The sequence below is a fragment of the Nannospalax galili genome, unplaced genomic scaffold (assembly GCF_000622305.1).
Source record: "Nannospalax galili isolate Female #2095 unplaced genomic scaffold, S.galili_v1.0 scaffold102, whole genome shotgun sequence".
In the NCBI taxonomy this organism is placed as follows: domain Eukaryota; kingdom Metazoa; phylum Chordata; class Mammalia; order Rodentia; family Spalacidae; genus Nannospalax; species Nannospalax galili.
Window position 1 is genome coordinate 3,334,579 of NW_008351958.1, and position 21,909 is coordinate 3,356,487.

A 21,909-nucleotide genomic window follows, 5' to 3' on the forward strand; every position below is an offset into this window, starting at 1 on the left:
ACAGGGTCTCCCTGTAGCCCCAGCTGTCCTGGAACTCACTCTGTAGACCAGGCTGGCCTTGAACTCACAGAGATCTGCCTGCCTTTGCCTCCCAAGTGCTGGGATTAAAGGCATACTTTACCTTTTAAATTTTGATTTCCTTTACTTAACCTTTTGCCTAAAACACAAAAAATTATGCATGTGGCTCTTGTGCTGTTTTATTAAATAGAGACTCTGCTGTTGTGATCAATATAGTTCCCCTTATCTTTCTATCCAGGCGTAGAAAACATCAGCAGGATGTATTGTTTCATCCTGGGTTGGTTTGTTTCCAGGGAGAAAATGATAGAAACAGGTTCCCTGTCCAGGTTCCAGAAGTTCAAAGTCACATTATTTTATTCCCACATGTTATCACTTTCAATTTTGGCAGATGCATTTTATTAAAAATATTGGCTAATCAGTGACTTGTTAAAGGCATACACCAGAAGGTAGTTTTCTTAAATAAAGGCTTAAAATGTTCATGGAGACTGAATTCTGAAATCTTCCAGTTACAGCCATGCACTGCGTAACAGTTCAGCCGATGATGGACATATGTTTAGGAAGGTCATAGCATTAAGATTGTAAGAGAGCTGAAAAGAGCTGAAAATTTCTTGTGACCTATTGCTGCCATAGCTGTAGTAATGGCATAATGGAAGGAAGGCATTACTCATGAGCTTCTGGTGATACTGATGTAAAAAAAACCTACTGCCAGTCACATAAAAGTTTAGCACACAGAATTATATCCCATAATACCTGATAACAAATGATGGTGTTACTGGTTTATATATTTTCTATGCTATACTTTTTTTTTATTTTAGAGACAAGAACACACTGTGTAGTGTAACCAAATGAGAGAGCTTGTGATGCCTATCGCCGCAAAGCCAATGAGCAGTGACAGGAATGAAAACTTTAAATTGTGCTTTATTCAGAGAGCTGTCAGTCTGAGAAGGCAGCAGATTAACACCCTCAAAGCTACCTTCCATGCCTTGCATGGTATGTGTACTCAGCAACTCCATCCTGCTGGTGTGTTCAAAGAACAGCGCCATAGAAATTCGCTATCTGGCATTGTTGGTTTTCTTGGCTTTGGCACTTATTAAACCTGGTATTTCTGTTGATACAGTTGTGGAAAAACAAAAACAAAAACAAAAACAAAAAACCTACCTTCCACCCCATCTTTATCCAGCAGACTATATTGGGGTAGGGAGGACTTTGCAGCTTAGTTTTACCCCTATGGTCAGGTGGCCAGCCACACTTCTGAGACTTGTAATATGTCTGCAATGCCTGTTGTCATCCCCTGAACTCTTCCCTCATTCTGTGGATGTCTGGGCTCAGCACTGAAGTGCTGAGTCTAAGGTAGTGCCTGCCACTGTCAACCTTGATTCCTCCAAGGGCATCTGAGCTGGAGGAGGGGTAGCTCAGAACAAGTAAACCGGTTACAGTGTGTACATATTTAGCTATTAATATCATGGTAGTGAATTCTTTTTTACAATATGGAGTACAAGTTTGTCTTTATAATACAAAATATAAAGTGCTTCTATCCATCCATCCTGTCCCCTAGCAGTAGCTCAGGCTGGCACTCAACAATCCTCCTACCTCCACCACCTCCAGTGCTGGGATTCCAAATGTGTACCACTATGTCCACTTGGTATATTTTTATCATTATTTTAGAATGTACTGCTTCTACTTACAAAAAATACTGTAAAATAGTATTTCATGGCATGTTATGCCAGTAGCAGCCTTAGATACTTCCTGTTTACTGGTCTTCTGATTGTATCAAGAAGCCAGGTCAAGTAGTGTGCACTATCATGCAGGCTGACAAGGATATTCTAAATGGATGCAAATAAAAAGATAGTTGAGGAAATACATAAAGCAGACCCAAAAAGGCATCTTAGTCCCCATGGAGCTGGATTGTGTCACTCTTCCCTCTGGCATGTGGATATATTCATATTCATTTTCCTGGAAGTCCCCTATCTCAGTCCTGCTGGATTTCATGGAGACCTTGATATGTAGGCATAATCAGTTAAAATATGTGTCACTAGTGACCATCTCAACCTTCAGCTCCTTTCCCCTCTTGGGACATGGGACATAGGGCTGTAAGTTCTCTGAGCACATGGTTTGTTCCCCCGACTCCTAGCCCCATATTCAAAGTTTTGACTTTGCAAAATTCATCACATTAACGTGAGTGCCTGGGTAGTTGAAAGGGGCTATTTGAAATGAAGTGCTCTTTCACTTTTATGGCTCTGGACCTGCTCCAGGAACCAAGGACAAAAGCTAAATATTTTTGTGGGTTTTTGTTTGTTTTAGTTCTTTTGAGACAGGGTCTCATGTAGCTCAGATTGGTCTTGAACTTGCTATGTAGCCAAGGTTGGCATTAAACTCCTGATCTTCATGCCTCAGTCTCCCAAGTGCTGCAATTGCAGGTATAAGCTATCATGTCAAACTTAAGACTAAATATTTTAATAAAAGATACTCTTATTGTTCTAGTCACTTAGGAAATTACAAGGATTATAGAGGCCCCAAGCCAGAAACATGGGCTAAAGCCAAAATATATTCTGAATATCATATTATAGTCTCTACTTCAAAGTGGAGAGATTTATTTTATTTGTGGGATTTGGTAGCCATCATTTTTGGTTTTGTTTTACAATCTCAGGAGAAATTTTTAAAAGCAAAGAAATGGGTGGCCTTGTCCTTAGAAATTCAGATAATATGAAGTCTGCCACACCCAAATGAGGAAGTTGGATGAACAGGTAAGAACTGTGTGAGAGGACAGAAAAATGATTGGTTTTTGGCACTACAAAACAACAAACAAATCAGTCAAATGCAGGTCTTTCCCCTGTGCACCTCTGCTCAAATCTTGTAGACATCTCTCTGGCTTAGTCTCTTAAATAATCAAAGTCCTATTAGGAGTGTGATTATCACCACTCATTGATTAATGTTCATGTACAGTACGGCTATGTGTCTCCCAAGCAGAACTATAGTTCTTCATGGAGAAGAATAGCATCATTTGGCTTACCAGGATCCACTCCAGCTCAGTACACAACACATAAGAGGTACTGTAATGGTTAATCTTGGTTGTCTACCTGACTGGATCTGGATCAACTAAGAGACATGCTTCTGAGCAGGTCTGTGAGGGTATTTTCTAGAATTAACTTTGGAGGTAAGACCCTCCCCTAAAGTGGTCAGCACTTTCTGGCCTAGATACAAAGATTCTAATGAGAAAACAGCTGATGATCTGCCTGCTCACCTTCCCTCCTTGCTGGTGAGTGCATCTACCTTGGTGCTGCCATGCTTCACTAACATTGGAGCCCAGCTTCTTTGGCCTTCCAACATGGACTGAAGGCCAGTAGCTGTGCAAGATTCTTCCAGGCTGCCAGTACCAGATTGGGAGTATCCATATTCATAGACTGAGCCACTATCAAGTTCTCAGGCTCTCCACTGTGCAGATGGCTATTGTTGGACCACCCAGCTGTATCATATAAAACAATATAATAAATTTCCTTTGTAATATATATTCATTCTCAGTTTTGTCCTCTAGAGAAATGTGAACAATGCAGATAATCAAAATAGATGTTTCAAAAGTAGATTTGTAGTTTAGATATTGATAAGACACTTAGGAATGCAAAAAAATTAAGCAATACAAACTATTCATAAGGAAGCTATTAGTTTGTATTAATGACAGATAAGGGTAATATTGGTGCAAGATACGGTCCTTGCTCCAAAGTTTGTTCTGAGTGAAATGAGTGACCAAGTTGCCCTGAATGACATGTTGTACTGTGGAAGAGGTTACATTGTTGGGAGCTGTTAGTCTATTATGTACATTGAGCTGTGGCAGGCTTGTTTACTGAGTTTGTGTTAGGCACACCAGTACCTAATCTGCCTAATCAGGAGGAATGTGTTTACCTAATCTGCCTAATCAGGAGGAATGTGTTTATATGGAGAGTCTCACAATATCCGACCTGGAAGCAATAGTGGTAAACAAAAAGATCAAAAAAGCCTTTGAAGTATTTGACCACCCTCAGATACAGGTGGGAAAAACAGCTGTTGAAATGAATTGAGTTCTTCTGTATAAAAAGGCAGAACTGAAATAAACCGGGGCGTCAGTCACTACTGTCATCCCTCCCAAGTATCTTTTCTGTCTCTTGTTTTTTCTTTCAATCCTCACTCCCCCTTTCAGGTACTGTCCGTCATGGCTGGCTAGCACCCGCATTACATGAACTTTTATAGTCACAGACTAAAAGATACTCATAAATCAATGCTTTTATCAAATGCAGGGAAGAGGCACAGGTATGCAAGGCTACAGCAAGTTCAGAGAAATGTCTCTTGTAGGTTTCAGGTGCTGTATCATTCTTAGCTCTAAGGTTAGCAGAAGCTAGTGATGTGCTAAATTAATACATTTCAAGTTTAACCTAATAGTCAAACAAACATTAGGTCATATAGAGAGGTTGGTAAGACATGGCTATTAACAGAACTAAAGATAGCCACAACATTCCATCTCTCTACAACCATGAAGGTTTAGTGAGCCTTTAACACAGGTTATAGAACCTTAGTTGACAGTAAAAACACAAATATTCAATATGGTGGGTATAAGAATTTTAGAGATGGATTTCAAAATGTTCCTGGGGAAACAGTACAAGGTAAAAGCATTCTTTGGAAATACAGCAGCATGGGGCTTGCTATCTAGGTTTCATGGGAATCTTTCTACAGGATCTCTGGTGGCATCCATAATCAACTCTTCTAGAGGTGAGAAGCCATTGCCTGGTAGTAGTGTTCTATTGTTGGAAAGCCTTAGGGCCCAAAACCCCATGAATATGAACTGAAATGTGCCGCTCATCATCAGCAGTCTTTGGTTTCAAGTTGTGCTGTTAAAATCATTACAGAACAGACTGTATCTCTCCCTTCGTAACAGTCTACTAGTGAACTTTGATAAAGCCACTGCAGCAATTATGGACACTGCTATACAAACTGATCTTGGCAAGAATATAAAATTGCCTAATTTTACTCAAAGGGATGGCTATATGTATGTATTTAGTTATGGTACTGGGGACTGAACCTAATGTTTTGGGTATACTAGGCAAAAACTCTAGTACTAAGATAAATTTCCAGGCGAGGCCTCACGTTGGCCTGAGATTTGCAATTCTCCTGTCTGAATCTCCCAAGTATTGGGATAAGTGTATTTCATCACATTCAACGGCTTTTATTCACTTATTCATTCATTCATTCATTCATTCGTTCGTTCATTCAGTCAGTCAGTCTCCTGTAGTTCAGACTGGCTTCAGACTTGAAGCTGAGGCTAGCCAGGAACTGTTGATCCTTCTGTCTCTACCTGCCAAATGCTGGGATTACAGGTTGTGTCACCAAACCCAGTTGGGGTGATTTTTAAAAAATCATAAAATGGAAAATTCCCTCTCATTACCTGACCCTGTCCTCACCCCTATTTTGTTTTGCCTTCTTTTACATAGACCTGTGGGAATGATGCTTTCATAGCCAGTTTGGGATGCCCTCCAAAGTCAACTACATCCAACGGATCAGTGGGGCATCTCTCAAAATGTTCCTTGTAACTCTGGTTCTTTTATTCAAGGAGACCATGGTTGGAGTGGATTCTAACCAGTCCATTCTTCAAGGAGGAAGGTCAATACAGAGGAAATTTTTCTGAATGCTTCCAAGCGAAGACACTGTCAAAGAAGGCCTTTGACTTATTCTCAAAAGATGAACTGATAAAATAAAGGCTAGAGGAGGCAGGGGCTCCTCCCAAGTCCAAATGACCCTTAAGGACAAAACCCTTAACTGGTATTAACAATAAAAAAAGATAATGTTTAAATTTTGCTACCTCCATGGTCTTAAGTACCCAACAGGAAAGTATAACCAAAGATCAAAACAGTTGAAGTAACACAAAACAAAGCTGAACTAGACTTTAAAGTCTAATTTAAAGTCTAATTCAGGCCTTATAAAGGTCTTCCCGTTAAATCCTGGGTATTAGTTTAAGCTACTGACATACCAGTTAAGACATCACAGGCGTCCCAGCTATAATACAAAGATAAACTCTATTTAAGAGTTCTTGGAGCAGCCTTACTTTATGCTCTGGTTTTCATTATTTCTCTTTCAACACTGTACTCAGTGGTTACAACCTAACACTTTCTTCTAATCTATTCCACTATCAGATTGTTTCTTCAAATTCTTTATATCTTGCCTCATTCTTAACATACAACCATCAGTGTGTTTTTTGTTGTTTTTAACAATCCAGGGGATCACATTCCTAACAAGCTTGAAAGAATGACTCTCCTGAAACAACATGGCCGCAGCTTTCCCGGCTTTCACCTTTCTAAAGTCATTGGTAGGCACAGTCATGGTATTCCTCCTTAAAACTCTTATTTTAATCATGTGACATTTGGGTCTTCTAGAGTACATAACAATTTCAAACTAAATTCCCTACGCCACAGGGGTTCCAGCCAACTTCTAAGATTAGAAATCCAAAGTCTCTCAGACCAAGAGAAAAAATAGGGTGAAAGTCTTATGGTCCCTCTTAACTTAGCCAGGGACTACCACATCATCAACATGTTGGCAGTTATAGAAGATGATTGATCATCACCCTTTTGCGCTCCAAAAATACTTTTGGGAACCCAACTCTCAGGGGGAAAGAGGCAGGGAAACGCTAAAGGAGAAACTTCCAGGATAAAAAAGTGGCAGCAAGAAAAAAACTGACAACCCTTAGTCCCCCTTAGCTTCATTCAGCCAAGAGAGCTTGGTCCGTGAAGCCCCCATTTTACGCACTGGGGAGAGGCAGGCACTATGTTACTGACTCATAAAAAGTCACTAGTGACCTCACCTTGGCGCTTCTGTTCTTTCCTGCCCAATGGGAGCAGGGTCACAGGTGGCCTGATACCTCCAGGATTCTCTGTACCTCCCTTTTAGTAAACTATCTCCTTTCCTGTAACTATCCAGAAAGAAAAACGCGCTGCTTCCATTATCCTTGTCCTTTACAGCACGAGCTGCATTTTTAAAGCGTTAACCTTCCGGTCAGTGGCTGCTCAATCTACCCGGAAGACCCCGCCTCAGCCTGACGAGAAATTCAATCCGCCCCCACCAGGAGGTCGCGGCCAATCAACAGCCAAGTTCGAGCCGCTCGCCCATCCTAGCGGTGCGATTGGCTGACTCTCCCGGGCGAAAGACGCACCGCGGCCAGGCCACGCCCCCCAGCGGGAGCCTATCAGCGCGCGGCGCTCTGAGGAGCGCGACCCGCGCGCAGTTGAACATGGCGGAGGCCGCTTCCTCAGCGTTTCCGAGCGCGCGGGGGCGTGGGGACGGAAAAGATGCGGAGTCCCCAGAGGAGATAAAGGAGACGGCGGGAGATGATGCGGGGCAGTTGGAGTGCCGGATGCAGCTGGGGGTCCCGGAGGAGGAGGAGGAGGCAGAGCTCGCGGTTGAGGCCGAGGCGGTGGCTGCTGGCTGGATGCTGGACTTCCTCTGCCTCTCTCTGTGCCGGGCCTTCCGCGACGGTCGCTCGGAAGACTTCCGCCGAACCCGTGACAGCGCGGAAGGTGAGTGCGGGTCATGGTTTGCGCTGCGGCCCGAGGCCTGCTTTCCGGCGCTGACGCCGGCGAGAGGCCGAGACCAACTGCGCTTTACCTAGGCCCTGGCGACCCGCCTCCTGTCAGTCTCTCCAGTCAGTTAGAATGAGGTCGAGCAGATCGATGGTGACTGAATGATGGGTGAAGATCGCCAGACCCAGCAGACAGTGCAGCTTTTTGAAGGAAAACGGAAAGATACTCTGGAATTGATTCAGATTTGTCATTAAATCATTGCGTTTACAGTGTAAATGAAATGTTTAATATGAAATTCTCTGCAGACCATACTGACATTTCATCTTCGCTATAAGAATACTCTTGAGTTAGGCAAGTGGTCTTATTTATAGAGAAGTGTATTAGTTAATCAGAGATACCAAGTTAGAGGGGTCCTCCGGGCAGGAAGTGGTGGCGCACCCAGTTGGTCCCAGTACTCAGGAGGCAGAAGCAGGCGGATCTTTGTGAGTTCCTGGCCAGCCAGGAACTAAGAGAAGAGGGAGGGAGCGCGCTCCAGATCCCTGGGTCACATTACAATTAAAGGAATTTGCCTCACAGATAACTCTGGAACCATTGCGTGGGTAAGGTAAATAACGTTCAGTAGAACATTAAATCCTGAAATGAAGACACTTGGCCGTACATAAGACTATTAAAAAACCTCTTTTGAGAATATAGTAATATATCATTACTATATGGTAATTGATTAGTGTTGGAAACATCAGTGTGCTGGAGACCTTAAATTGTCAACTTCACACATCAGGGTGGAGGGAACCTCAGTTGAGGAGTTTCCTCCAGGCCTGTGGTCATGTCTGTGGGCCATTTTCTTGATTGTTGAGTGATGTGGGAGGGCCCAACCCACTGTGGACAGTACCACCCTTGGGCAGGTGGTCTTGTATTCTGTAAGAAAGCAGGCTGAGCATGGGCCAGAGGAGCAAGCCAGTAAGCTGCCTTCCTGCATGGTCTGTGCTCCAGGTTTCTGCTCTGAGTTCCTGTCTGGCTTCCCTTGATGATGGACTGTGAAGTGTAAGCCAAATAAACCCTTTTCTCCCCAACTTGGTTTTCGTCACAGCAATAGAAAGTAACTAGGACATACAGTTATAGGGTATCAGCTTTATGTCACTATTACATAGACTGGAGGTAAGCAGCCAAGATAAAGAAGAGGTGTATTTTGGCAGTTCTGGATATTTCAGCCTCTGGTTGGTTGATGGCTTGTTTCAAGGCCTGTGGAAGAGGAACCTCATCATGGTACTGAGCTCCTAATGGAATGAAAGAGCAAAGCCGGCAACTTTTAGATGTGAGGCATAATCTAGACTATCACTACTATTTTTAGGTTAAGGGCAGTGTACCTCAGAGAAAGTATTTTTTTCAAAGTTGGCATTGAGCATCCAAGTGGCAGTCATAAAGGAGCAAAACTGCTCAATGCTGGGATGTAAGAATGAGACAGGAATAAGAGACCAGAGTCCCACAGTCCTCTTAAAAAGACTTTTAAATACCCCCTCTCCCTCCCTGCTGAGATGGCTCAGAGGTTAAGAGCACTGGCTGCTCTTCCAGAGGCTCTAGGTTCAATTCCCAGCACCCACATAGCAGCTAACAATCATCTGAAACTCCAGTTCCAGGGAATCTGACACCCTGTTCTGACCTCTTCAGGCATTGCACAAGAGTGCACATACGTGTAGGCAAAACATACACATAAATAAAAAAAAATTTAAAGACAGATCCCCCTCCCCCAATGACCCACTAGACCCCATGGCTGTAAATTCTACAATCTCTTAAAAAATGCTAAAGTTCAGACTAAACCTTTAATATGAGAGCCATTGGGTAACATTTCTAGATCCAAGCTGTATAAGATGGATATATAGAAATATTAAGTTATATGGTTGGGAGGGAGTGTTGGGTAGTTTAGAGAGATAGTATAGTTTGTAAAGTACAACTGAGTTTGATCCCCATAATCCATGTTAAAAAGCCCAGGATGGGGGCACACACTTGTATTCCCAGCACTGTGGAGACAGATAGGTGACTCTCTATGACTCACTGGCTAGCCAGCGTAGTCTACTTGGCAAGCTCCAAACAAGTGGGAGTCCTTGTTTCAAAAAAAAAAAAAATCCAGTGCCTGAAGACTGAGACCAGAGGTTGTCCTCTTCCCTGTGCATACATGTATACATCTGCACACAAATTGTATGTGTCCATCATAGACATGGGTTCTCTGCTAGATGAAAGGGTACAGAAGCAACTTAACCCTGGTTACAAATATATCTAACAACTAAATCTTGTCTCTTAATACCATTCTCCAGTAAAGGAAACGGAGCTTTTTAGAGAAATGTTAATGTGGGCCACAGATAGGGATTTTCTTCCAAAGAGTACAGAGTGGAAAGTGGAATAAAAGGCAGTTGGGAATAAGGATAACTTTACAGTAGAGAAACTAAACAAATACTGTCACCTGGGTTTTCAAAGTCAACATCGATAGTGATAGATAGTATTATGTATACTTGCAATATTATAATGAAGATAGAATTTTATTTTTGGTTTTCCAGAAACTCTTAACTCCTACCTAATGAGAAAACCATCAAACAAATCCCAGTAAATGTTTTGTAAAATTCCTAATACTCCTCAAAATGCAGTCTTTATAACCAAGTAAACTCCTAACTTTCAACTGTCTAGAGAGACATGTTGGCCAAATGTAATGTAGTGTCCTGTCACAGAAAAAAGACTTTAATACTGCAGTAGGTTTTAGTTAATATATCAACATTAGTTCATTAATGTATCATGTACCATATTAATGTAAAATGTTAATAGGAGAAACTTGAAGGGCATATGGGATTCTTCATCCTTTTGACAATAATTGTATCAATTTAAAATAGTTTAGAAAGTACTCTTAAAAGGATAGAAAAATTCCTTTCCAGGTTCTAACTCAAGTCATAAGAATTAAGACTGTCCCCATTGTTTTTAGAGCAAGGAACTCTAGAAAGAGTAAACAGTTTCTTATATGTAAATTGTGAATGTAGTATTGTCTCTGTGCTCTCATTTTTAAATTTATTTTAAGAATTTTATTTGCGTATCCTAGCCACAAGTAGTAGTGTTGGATAGTGATAAAGAACATGAACTACTATGGGTATGGTGGCATGGGTTTATAATCCCAGCATTTAGGAGGCTGAGGCCAGAAGATGGCCAGTTCAAGGCAAATGTGGACTGCACAGTGAGTTTGAGGCCAACCTGGACTTACACAAGGAGTCCCTGTCTTAAGAACAAAATAAAGCTCGACCATGGCCTATAGAGTTGTCAGGGTTTATTCTTTATAGCTGTAACACCTAAAGTAATGTTATTCCCTTGGTTCCCTGGTTTCTTTACCTATAAAATATAAGTCCAAAGTAGGACCTTCAAGAGGAGAAAATGAATTAATATGTGAGAAGAAAGGATGCACCATTTTGGATCATATAATTTTTTTACAAGAGGATGAGAGTGGGAGTATCTCCTGTGCATGGATTGCTCTGGAGACAACCAAAAGTGGCCCTAGACATTGCCAAATACCCAGTGAGGAAAATCACTGTTATAGAATGCCAGACTGCCTTGCCTATAGTTAGGCCTCAGATACATTTGTGATTATTTTGCAATCATTTTCAGCCATTAATTAGATCCTTTTTTAAATTTAAATTTATTTTTAGCAGTATGGGAAAAAAAGCAGATAGCTGGTTCACCCTGGGTGGGTAGATTTTGTTTTGAAAGCAGCATACCTAGCAGGTGCTATGAACAGAATGGTAAAGGAGTATGAAGTTCCTGTAACTGCTGCAGAGTAGACTGAATTCAATATTCAGGGAAGTAAAAATCAAAGGGCTCTTTCTTTCCTAGAATAAGATCTTTTGGTTGTCTGATACTATAGTCTTATGTTCTCTCTTGGTATCCCGGGGTTCAAAGATGTTATCTTTCACCTCTGCTTTTACAAAAACCTGAGGCTTGGGTCCTTTGTATAAAATGGCCTGGTTTTTGTATATAACCTGAGCCGTCTTCTCATATACTTTAAATCACTTCTGGATTATATAGAACACCTAATAAAAAGGAATAATAACAAAGAAAGGAAGTCTATATTTTGAATAGATGCAATTTTTTCTTTCAAATACTTTTAAGTCTGCAGTTGGTCGAATCTTCATGTATGGATGCAGAAGGCTGACTACCTGTATTTTGTGATACTGTTAAGATTTTAGGGGGTTGAGAATATAGCTCAGTTGATAAGAGTGATTGCTTGGAATGCACAAAAGCCTGGGTCTGCTCTCCAGCACTGTGTAGAACTACACATGGTGGTGTACATCCCCAGCACTCAGGAGGTAGAAGCGGGAGGGTCAGAAGTTCAGGGTCATCCTGGGCTCCATAGTGAGTTCAAAGCCAGCCTAGGCTACATGAGACCCTGTCCCCCTTTAAAAACAAAAGATATTAGTAATTGGCATAACTTTGTTTCAACAGATTTATTCTCAACCAAAACCTTCATCAAGGACAAGGACCAGCTGTCTTATCTCTGAGTCCATCAGACTAACAGTAGATGTTCAGTATATATTTAATGACAATACAAACTTGTGCTCTCTTATTTAAGACTGGTTTGACTCCATAGTCCAGATAATTTGAGTCAAAGAATAAATTTATGCCATTGTAGAATTGAAGAAATTAGTTAACTATTTTTTCTGCCTAGTAGCTGCAGGACCATTTTTTCATTTGTTAATTATTTGTGATTTTATTGTATATACATGAATTGAGCCCTTGGTGAAGTATGTTAATAGAGGTACTTTGAAGTTTTAGCTTAGACCTTTCCTTAGAGAAGCAATCCTTACCCCTAAAAGATCTTTAAATATACTCTAAAATTTACTTGCTGCATGCTTCTATAACAGTCTGTATTTGTCTTTTTCAGCTTTTTAATGAATTTTTATTTTAGTAATATTTAGCATTGCCATGGTATTGATAATAGCATGATGTTAGCTCACTGAGATCCAGGGATGTAATTAACTTGCCAGTGTACATATTCACTGCCAGGTACATTTTCATGAGTACTCAAATATTTGAGAAATAGATGTTTTAAAATACATAGCTTTGAACTAAACAAACTCAGTGGAAACCTTGACAGAAATTATATATATAATATTTTCTATAATATGAAGAATTTTATGTATAAGTTTCATAGTAATTTGATACTTTCATAATTTAAATATGAAACTTTCTTTGGTATAGAGGGATACTTGTGAAAGCACTTTTAAATATTTCTCATTTGAATTATGGTTTGTAAGAGTATATTACAATGCTATTCTTTTTTTTGGTTGTGGTTTTTTTTTTGTAATTGATTAAGTAATTAAAATCTACAGCTCTAAATTTATGATTAATTATGTTCAGTGTTAACCTAATACTTCAACTACATAGTGGGTCTACTGGATTAAGTAATAATTTAATAAGGTTATTATTCTTTTCTTTTTTAGCTATTATTCATGGACTATCCAGTCTTACAGCTTATCAGTTGAGAACTGTGTACATATGTCAGTTTTTGACAAGACTTGCAGCAGGACAATCCCTTGGTAAATACATATTTTATTTTATATTAGAAGTCTTTTAGTTTATATCTAAGTATAAGACGTTGAGAAACTGATGGGAGCTGTCTTTATTCCTTTTCCTTTTGGAGGCTAGAAAGTTAACCTACATATACACATATGGCATACATATATACATAAACATCTACAGCAAATCAAAGAAATACAGGTTTATCTTTTTAGAGCAGTGGGTCTCAAACTTCAGCCTGCTTCTTAATTATTTAAAGGATTTCTTTAAAAAGTGCTAAGTCATTTTGTACCACCATGAATTTCAAATATGGGAAGGATGTGTGTGAAGCCCTGACATTTGCATTTCTGATGAGTTCCCAGGAGCTGCACAGACTCCTGAAGATTTTATTCACTTGAATTTTATTATATAGCTTTGTGATGACAGCTATCATATGCATAATGCATTTACTGGCAACTATGTTTGAAACTTTTTATTTAAAGTTGGTGCCTGTACTTAATACAAGGAAACATGGTTTATAGTTGTAATTTATCTCCCTTATTTCCATAGTTCATTTTAGATTGTAATGAGCATCTTCAGTTTATTATAATGGCTGATCATTACAACATGGTCATTTAAAGTGTTATTTGGTAAAGTATATAAATGCATACTTTATATTGGTTTTTATAATTTGTGTATGTTACTTTTCTGTTGCTGTGATAGAAACACTGACCAAAGCACCTTATAGAAGGAAGGGTTTATTTGAGTTTACGGTTCCAGGGGAATTACAGTCCATCTGGGGGGGAAGGCATTGAGGCAAAGGTGTCTGGAGGAGGAATGGAAGCTAAGCACTCACTTCTTCAAGGCACAGGAAGCAAGAGAGCAACTTGAGATCCCACAAGGCTTAAGAACTCTTCCTCCAGCATAGCCAGACCTTCTAAGACCTCCCAAATACTTGGAGCCTATGGGGGACATTCTCATTCAGACCGTCACAATTTACAAAATACTTTCCAAATAATCCTGAGTGGTGAGTAGTACTTATATGAACCTGCTTGTTTATAAAGATGTATTACATAAAATCCCAGAAAATTAGTACCACTCCAGTGTACTAAAACAATACCTGAGCCGAGTAGCCAGCTTTATTTGGAGACTGAAGTTCAGGTTTGTGGTGTGACATTATTCCTGGGGGGATATAAACACGTGTCTACACTCTCTTCCCACATATGGATTCCATGACAAACCAAAGTAGCAATACCAACAAAACCCAGGTTGGTAAAGCAATGAGTTTATTGTGGTTACTTACAGGAGCATGAACAACTCAAAGGTAGCTGCATCACTGAAAGCTCACCCCAGGATGGATGACAGCTCACAAAAGCTAGAACCCTGCGGATCTTTGCACCATTTGTAGGCAGCTCAATTGGTTGGAGAGTCTCCTCTCCTCAGTAGACCTTACTGCTTATTTAACTTTGGAGAGGGAAGGACCTTGTGCATCAGCTAAGTTTCAGGGAGGACCTGAGACTTTTGAGTTGTTTACTTCACCTGAATGTTCCAGTTGGGAGGAAACTGCTATACAACAGGGATAAAATAACTGCAGGAGAGGACTGTGTGGTTTAGGGCCTATGGTTTAAGAACAGGCTGATGTGGACATAATTTTAAAATTGTAGACTATAACTTGAAGCATTGTGGTTAATTGAATTGTTGAATGAATCAGATGTGGCAGCATATTCTAAAGCAATGCTTATGTAAGATAGTTACCACAAATCTTGGGCTCTTTCCAAGTAAAGTTATTTTGAAAACAAGGGGTAAAAAAGATTTTGTGTGTAGCCCTAAGGCTACACACAAGACCCTTGTGCACATTATGCAGATGCCGTACCCCAGAGCCACATATCCATCCTGACCCTGTGGCTTTATCTTTAATTCACCTGGATTGCCTTTTGAATATCTGTCCTAGGTAAAATAACTAGTATCAGCTAGCAAAAAACAATGCATTTCATCATAAGTGACTTAAATGATGTAGTAGTTTAGTTCTTTTACAGTGCCTTGTGCCTAGGACCTTGTACCTGTCAGGCGTGTGCTCTGCCACCAAGCTACATCCCCATAAAATTTCATTCTAACTTACATATGGAATTTTCAGTATATATAACCTTTTCATATTAATCTTTTAGTGGTTGCTGTATAGTAGCACTTCCCAATGGAAATGTGAAACATGTTTATAATTTTTAATGTGCTAATGCTTAAATTAAAACAACTAGAAATAGAATTAATTTCAATACTATTTTATTTAACTCAATAATCCAATATTTCTAAAAGTTGTCAAGTAATCTATAGAAAATGTTGATGAGATATTATTTGTAGTAAATAATATGGACTAATATTGTGTATTTACAGTATGTCTGGACTAGATGCATTTTAACTGCTGAATGATTGTAAGGGGCTGACATATAGCTTTAACTCCATGTACCTTTAAAATACAGCAGATATCTCAAGGGAAAATGTTAGTGTCTGGTAGGTTTCTCTTCTCGTGGGACTTTTTTTGTATAAGTATATATACCTCAAGCTGTCCTGGAAGTCTCACTCCCCTTGTTTCAGCTTCCTGAGTACAGGGATTATAGGTGTGTGCTTCCCAAGCCAGTAAGATCTGTGAGACTAGGAATTTCTGAGCCTCCGACGCTGCTGTAGAATTCAGCAGATGACCAGTGGAGACAAGCCAATCATATGTTTGTAATTCCTCTAGAGTCCAGTCCACCAAGCCAATGCCAAGGAAACCACCAGGAGCTTTTCTTATTTCCCTTTTCCCCAGTAAAATACCGCTGCCTGCAGTATACCAGATCCATTGCCTTATCCCAGTAAGCCCAGGGAAGGAAACAGATACCAGTCATCTGCTCACCTCTAAAGAGACTCTTTAGAACTTTGGCTTGCCTCATTCTCATACTTCCATCCTGTTCCTTGTCTTTTGCAACATGATTTTGCAGTTTATTACCTTTTTTTTCCTTGTGCTATAATATTCTTATGTCCTAGTACTTGGGAAGCTGAAACAGAATTACTGCCAATTTCCAGGCCAGCCAGGGCTAGAGAGTGAGACTATGCCTCAAATAAAACAAAAAAGTAAAGATGCATATTAGGAAATACAAATATTGAAGTAAATTTTAGAAAGATGAGAAATGGCTCAATAAGTAAAATGCTTGCCACAAAAGCATGAGGACCTGATTTGGAGTCCCAGGACTCAGCTAAAAACTGGTGGCCACTGTAGACTGTAGTGCCAGGTTCAGTGAGAGACCCTGTCTCAAAAAATAAGGTAATGATTGAGAAATATACTGGTGTCCACCTCTGACCTCCACAGGCACAAACGCATGTGTGCCTCACAAGTACACACACACACACACACACACACACACACACACACACTAGAACACGGCACAAGCAAATGAAGAATGAATAAGAAAGGTTAAGTAGTTTCTTTGGTTTTGGTTTCTTCCTTTTTCTTTGTGCGTGCGTGCGTGTCGTGTGTGCGTGTGTGCGTGTGTGCGTGTGTTTTCCTAGTTTTCTTTTTTGTAGGGCTGGGAGTAGAACCAGGCTTAACACTCTACAGCTGAGCTTCCCAGCACTACCTTTGCATTTTGATCTCATTCCTTTATACCATGTATTCTAGCCATACCACCTTCTTGTTAATTCTGAAATGCATTTTGATGCTGATGGTGATGATGGCATTGTTTGAATTCTGGACAGATTAATAACAACTGTAAGGGGCAATGTGAAAAAACTAAGGCTACACCAAAGGAAGGTTACACTTAACATTTGGCACCAAACAGTGCACATTCTACAAGACTACTCACTGTCCAACAGTGAATACTACTGTGGACCACGTGTGGCTCTGAGTCAAACTACAAGTTCTAAAACTCTATGAAAAACAGTATACACAATAATTCCAATACATGGTAGAGAATCCAGATTGTGCTAACATCGTATGGGGTAAGGAATTTATGCAGCCTAGATCATGTTTTGTTTGTATCACCCCCCTACCCCCAATCACTTAAAATATTTTGTAAGCATATGGAATAATAGATTTCAGGATGGCATTTTCATACATAGATACCATTATACTTTGTTCTGCTTTCTCCTCCCCCGCTGCCTTCCCCTATCTCCCACCCCCTTTTGCCTGTCTTCTTCCCTCTGAATAGCTCCACCTTCTGCTTCCATGTCACATGTATTCCATTACTTTTTTTTCCTCCCCCTTAAGATCTCTTCCTCCTGACCAGATGTGGTGGTAGATGTCTTTAGTAGGTGTAGGTAGATCTCTGAGTTTGAGGCCAACCTGGTCTTATAGCCAGCAAGAACTACATAGTAAGACCTGACTCAGACAAAAAACGAACTTCTTCCCTCTCACAGTCACCTTTCTGTTTTCAAGACCTATACCTCTCCTCTCTCTCTCTCTCTCTCTCTCTCTCTCTCTCTCTCTCTCTCTCTCTCTCTCAAATCTAGAGCCCACAAAAGAAAGGAAACATGTATTTGTGTTTCTAACTCTGGTTTATTTGGCCTAATGTATGATATCTAATTGTATCCATTTTCTTGAAAATGTCATGATTTTGTTTTTCTTTTTCTTTTTTTTCTATTTCTTACTGAGTTTTTATACATTTCATAAAAAGTAGTTCCTAATCAAATTTAGACCCTCTCCCCCATCCCTGCCCCCACAGACTCTCTCTCACACACACACACCAGACCCCATACATTCCGTGATACTCTTAAGTCCTATCCAGTCAATCATTTGTGACCAGATGTCCTTTGGTACAAGTTCATAGGAGTCTAGTTAGCCTATCTAGAGATTGTAAGTAAGGTGTACGCTCCCTCACCTAGCAGTAATCAGTCTCTAACAGTTCCCTGGCTAGGGCCAGCCCACTGCCCATTTCCCTCACTCCACTTTGGGCCCTGTCTGATTGAGTATGCATGGATCTTATGCTCTATGCCACCATTGCCCCAAGTTTACATGTCCAAGCTTCCAGTGGCCTGAGAAAGCCTCTGTTTCCCTATGTTCATGGATCAACCCTGACTCTTACAACCTTTCTGCCCCACTCTTCTGCCATGGTCCCTGAGCTGTGGGTGGGTGAGGTTTAATATAGGAGTCCTATCCAGGACACACACACTGCAGTTTCTTATTCTCTAAAACTTAGCCAGTTGTGGCCTTCTGTATGCACTGCACTCTGTTGTATAAGGAAGGTTTACTGATGAGAGTTGAAGGGTGCACTAGTATTCTTTCCACCCCCTGTTCTGCTATATTCCATGAACCTTGGGTGTAGAAGTTCCACTGTAGATATGTCCCCTGGGACTGGCATCTCAGACGTATAGTCTCTATGTGACCAGTTTTAGAACTTTGTAGTTCCATCAGTTGCAAAACGAAGCTTCTTTGATGGGTGGTGTGTGGTATACTTGTCAAGGTCTTAGGAGGACCAGTTTGTGTCAGGCAGATCAGGAGCCCAGGGGACTGCCTGTGGAGGGTCTTAACAAACTATGCGAGAGGATTTAGTTAGTCTGGGTTAGGAAGCTAGTCCAGAGATCAGAGGCAAAGGTATTGGAGCCAGGCTGGACCAAGGCTAGCCAGGGGGCACAGTGGGGGTGTATAGATTGGAGGTGTTCAGGCTGCAGGGGAAATTGCATTTTTCTGTATGGCTACAAAATTTTCACTGTGTATATGTACCACATTTTCTTTATCCATTCATCTAGTCATGGTTATGTAGGCTAGTTTCATTTCTTCGTTGTTGTTTTTCATCTTTATTTTGTGTGCATGTATATACATGTGCTTGAATGCATGCCATGGCTTCCTGTGGAGGTCAGAGGACAGCTTGTAGGAGTTGGTTTTCTCCTTCTACCATGTAGGTCTTGGGGATCAAGCTCAGGTCATCAGGCTTGGGAACAAGCACCTTTACTCACTGAACCATCTCTTTGACACCTAGACTGTTTCCATCTCTTAGCTGAGGACGTGCCAGTGTCTCTGTAGTATGTTGACTGAAGTTGTCCTTCAGCTATAGACCCAGGACTGATAGAACTGGATCGTATGTTGAACACTTCCAAATGTATTGGCCATTTGTATTTCTTCCTTTAAGTGTTGCAGGACAGAGAAGACAATACCAGGCCAGAGGACCCTGAAAAGAGGAAGCATTCATCTTTTATACCTTAGGCAGTGAGTTAGTGAGAAATATTTACACACAGCCTCAAATCAGGCAAATTATTATAAATTCAGAAAGAAAACAAATGTTTAAAAAAATCTTATGTCTGAAAATCATTTCAGAAGTCTCCATCTGAGACAGAATTGAGAAAGTTTCATCAGAACACAAGGCCAATGGTTGTAGCTAGCTGTGTTATTGTTCTAACCACAAACTTGTCAGCTGAAATTGGCTGACAAAAACAGGGAGAAAACAAGGATTAAAATATATATTTTCCTTAAATATTCCATTTAGCTACATTATGAGATCTCTTCAGTACATTTTCTATTTGATTGGGTGATTTTTTTCTTAATATTTAATTTTTGCAGTTCTTTATGTATCCTCTGTCTGATGAAAGTGGGCAAAGATTTTTTTTTTTTCCATTCTATGGGCTGTATTCCACTCTGGTGATTGTTTCCTTTGGTGTGCAGAAACTTTCTAATTTCATGTTATCCCCTATTTGGGGAGTTATTTCCTATAAAAGTCTTTTTAAGAAAGTGCTTGCCTATGTCTGTATCTCATGGTGTTTTGTCTATGTTTTCCGTTAGCAGGGATTTTTTTGTTTTGTTTTTGGTCTTTTTGAGACAGGGTCTGCCTGTAGCCCCAGCTGGCCTGGAACTCACTATGTAGACTAGACTGACCTTGAACTCTCAGAGATCACCTGCCTCTGCCACCCAAGTGCTGGGATTAAAGGCATGCACCACCATGCCGGCATCCATGAGCAGTTTCAAGATTTCAAGACTTAGATTAAGATTTTTAATACATTTGGAATTGATTTGAGGGCAGAATAAGAGTTACAGGTCTAGTTTCATCTTTGTACAAGTATTGTCTCCCTACACTGTTAGTTGAAGATGCTGCCTTTTCTTCAATGTGTGTTTTTGATCTTTGTTGAAAATTAGGTAGCTGTACCTGTGGGTTTATTTCTGGGTACTCCATCCTGTTCCATTGGTCTGCATGTCATTTCTGAACCAGTAGCACACGATTTTTGTTACGGTGGCTCTGTAATATTGCCTGAGATCTGGTATTGTGATGCCTGTATCATTGTTCTTCTGGTTAGGATTGTTTTGGCTATTTGGTGTCTTTTGTGTTTTCATATGAATTTTAGGATTTTGTTTCTAGTTCTGTAAAACATATAATTGGAATTTTGATGGATTTTATTGAATCTGTTAATTACTTTCAGAAAGAGCCATTTTTACAGTATTCTGCCAATCCATGAGTATGGGAAGTCTTTTCATCTTCAAGTGTCTTCAGTTTCTTCAGTGCCTGAAAATTTTCATTACACAAATCTTTTGCATTGTTGGTTAGGTTTATTCTTAGGTCTTTTATTCTATTTTGAGGCTATTGTGCATGATAGTTCTTGGGTCTTTATGTGTATGAGTGTTTTGTATATAAAAGCACCCATGTCGTACAGTGTCTGGAGGCCAGAAGAGAGTGTCATATCCCACAGATCTGGGGTCACTGACAGTTGTTAGCTGCCATGTGGATGCTGGGAACTGAACCCAGGTCTTCTGCAAGAGCAACCAGTACTCTTAATCACTGAGCCTTCTTTCCAGCCCTTGATTTTTGCATTTTGATTTTTTTTTAAATGCATGTGTGTTGCCTACATGTGTGTAAGTGTGCCCATGTCATACAGTCCCTGTGGAGATCAGAAGAGGGTGTTGGACCCCCTGGAACTGGAATTATGGACAGTTGTGGGTGCTGAGAATCAAACCTGGGTCTTCTGCAAGAACAACCAGTACTCCTAACCTGAGCCATCTCTCCAGCCCCCCATTTTGATTTTTATATCCTGCTATTTTACCAAAGATTTTTATCAAACCTATGGGTTTTCTAGTGGAGCTATTGGGGTCTTTTGAGTGCAGGATCATGCCATCTACTAAGATCAACTTTTTTTAAAAGACACACAGTTAAGTGGTTTTTAAATGTCCTCCTATCTGCTTCTACCACTTTCTAGCTATGTGACCTCTCTAGGTTTCTAGTCCTACTTAAGAAAACAAGGGTAATAGCACAGTGCCTGACTACATTTAGTAATCAATTGGAATATCTTTTGTGTACCTTTGCCTTACCTTCTACCTCATCTTTCCTATATGTTTTCCTTCCTTTCCTTGTCCTTGTTACTTGGTTATTTTTTGTTTATCCTTTCTGTTGTTTTTCTTGATTGTTTTTTCTTACTGCTAGGCTTTGTGTGTGCCGGGTAATGTGCTCAGTTCTACCACTAAGCAGCATCACCAGGCCCTATTCTTCAAATACACTATCTCTAGAGCTTAAACAGTCTCCGTCCTGAGAGTGTACCTACTCAACCATAGTTTTTAAAATGTCTGTATGATTCTGGGGTAGAACAAAGGCATAATAATGTGTTTCAAGGAATGCATGAGTTCTATTCATTTTTCTACATTTTTTCATTTGTTAATTTTTGAATTCTACATGGACAGATAATACTTTTTTGTTTTTATTTATTGATTTGAGATAAAGTCTGACCATGTAGCCCAGGTTGACCTTGAACTCTCAGTGATCCTCCTGCCTAGGCTCTGAAGTACTAGGATTATAGATTTGAGTTACCATGTCTAGTGATTTTTCTTGTTTGTGTGTATCTTAAGAACCCAGCACAACTTGGATTATAAATGAATGAGTTTTTTTAATCT

At 40.2% G+C, this 21,909-nt stretch overlaps 1 protein-coding gene and 1 non-coding gene across 5 annotated transcripts in view; both read left to right on the forward strand.

Moving 5' to 3' along the window:
• The first annotated feature begins 997 nt into the window (after positions 1 to 997).
• On the forward strand, positions 998 to 1,137 carry LOC115066924. The gene has a single exon (XR_003846367.1). It is a non-coding gene; the product is annotated as a small nucleolar RNA SNORA8 (small nucleolar RNA).
• A 6,101-nt stretch (positions 1,138 to 7,238) lies between these two features.
• Positions 7,239 to 21,909, forward strand: part of Terf1 (telomeric repeat binding factor 1) — a 39,435-nt gene continuing 24,764 nt past the window's right edge. For all 4 annotated transcript variants that reach the window (XM_008848882.2, XM_008848883.2, XM_029553973.1 and 1 more), the window contains exons 1-2: positions 7,239 to 7,550; positions 13,022 to 13,117. In XM_008848882.2, coding sequence (XP_008847104.1) covers positions 7,265 to 7,550; positions 13,022 to 13,117 — 382 coding nt within the window. In that variant the 5' untranslated portion in view covers positions 7,239 to 7,264. The remainder of the gene's footprint in view (positions 7,551 to 13,021; positions 13,118 to 21,909) is intronic.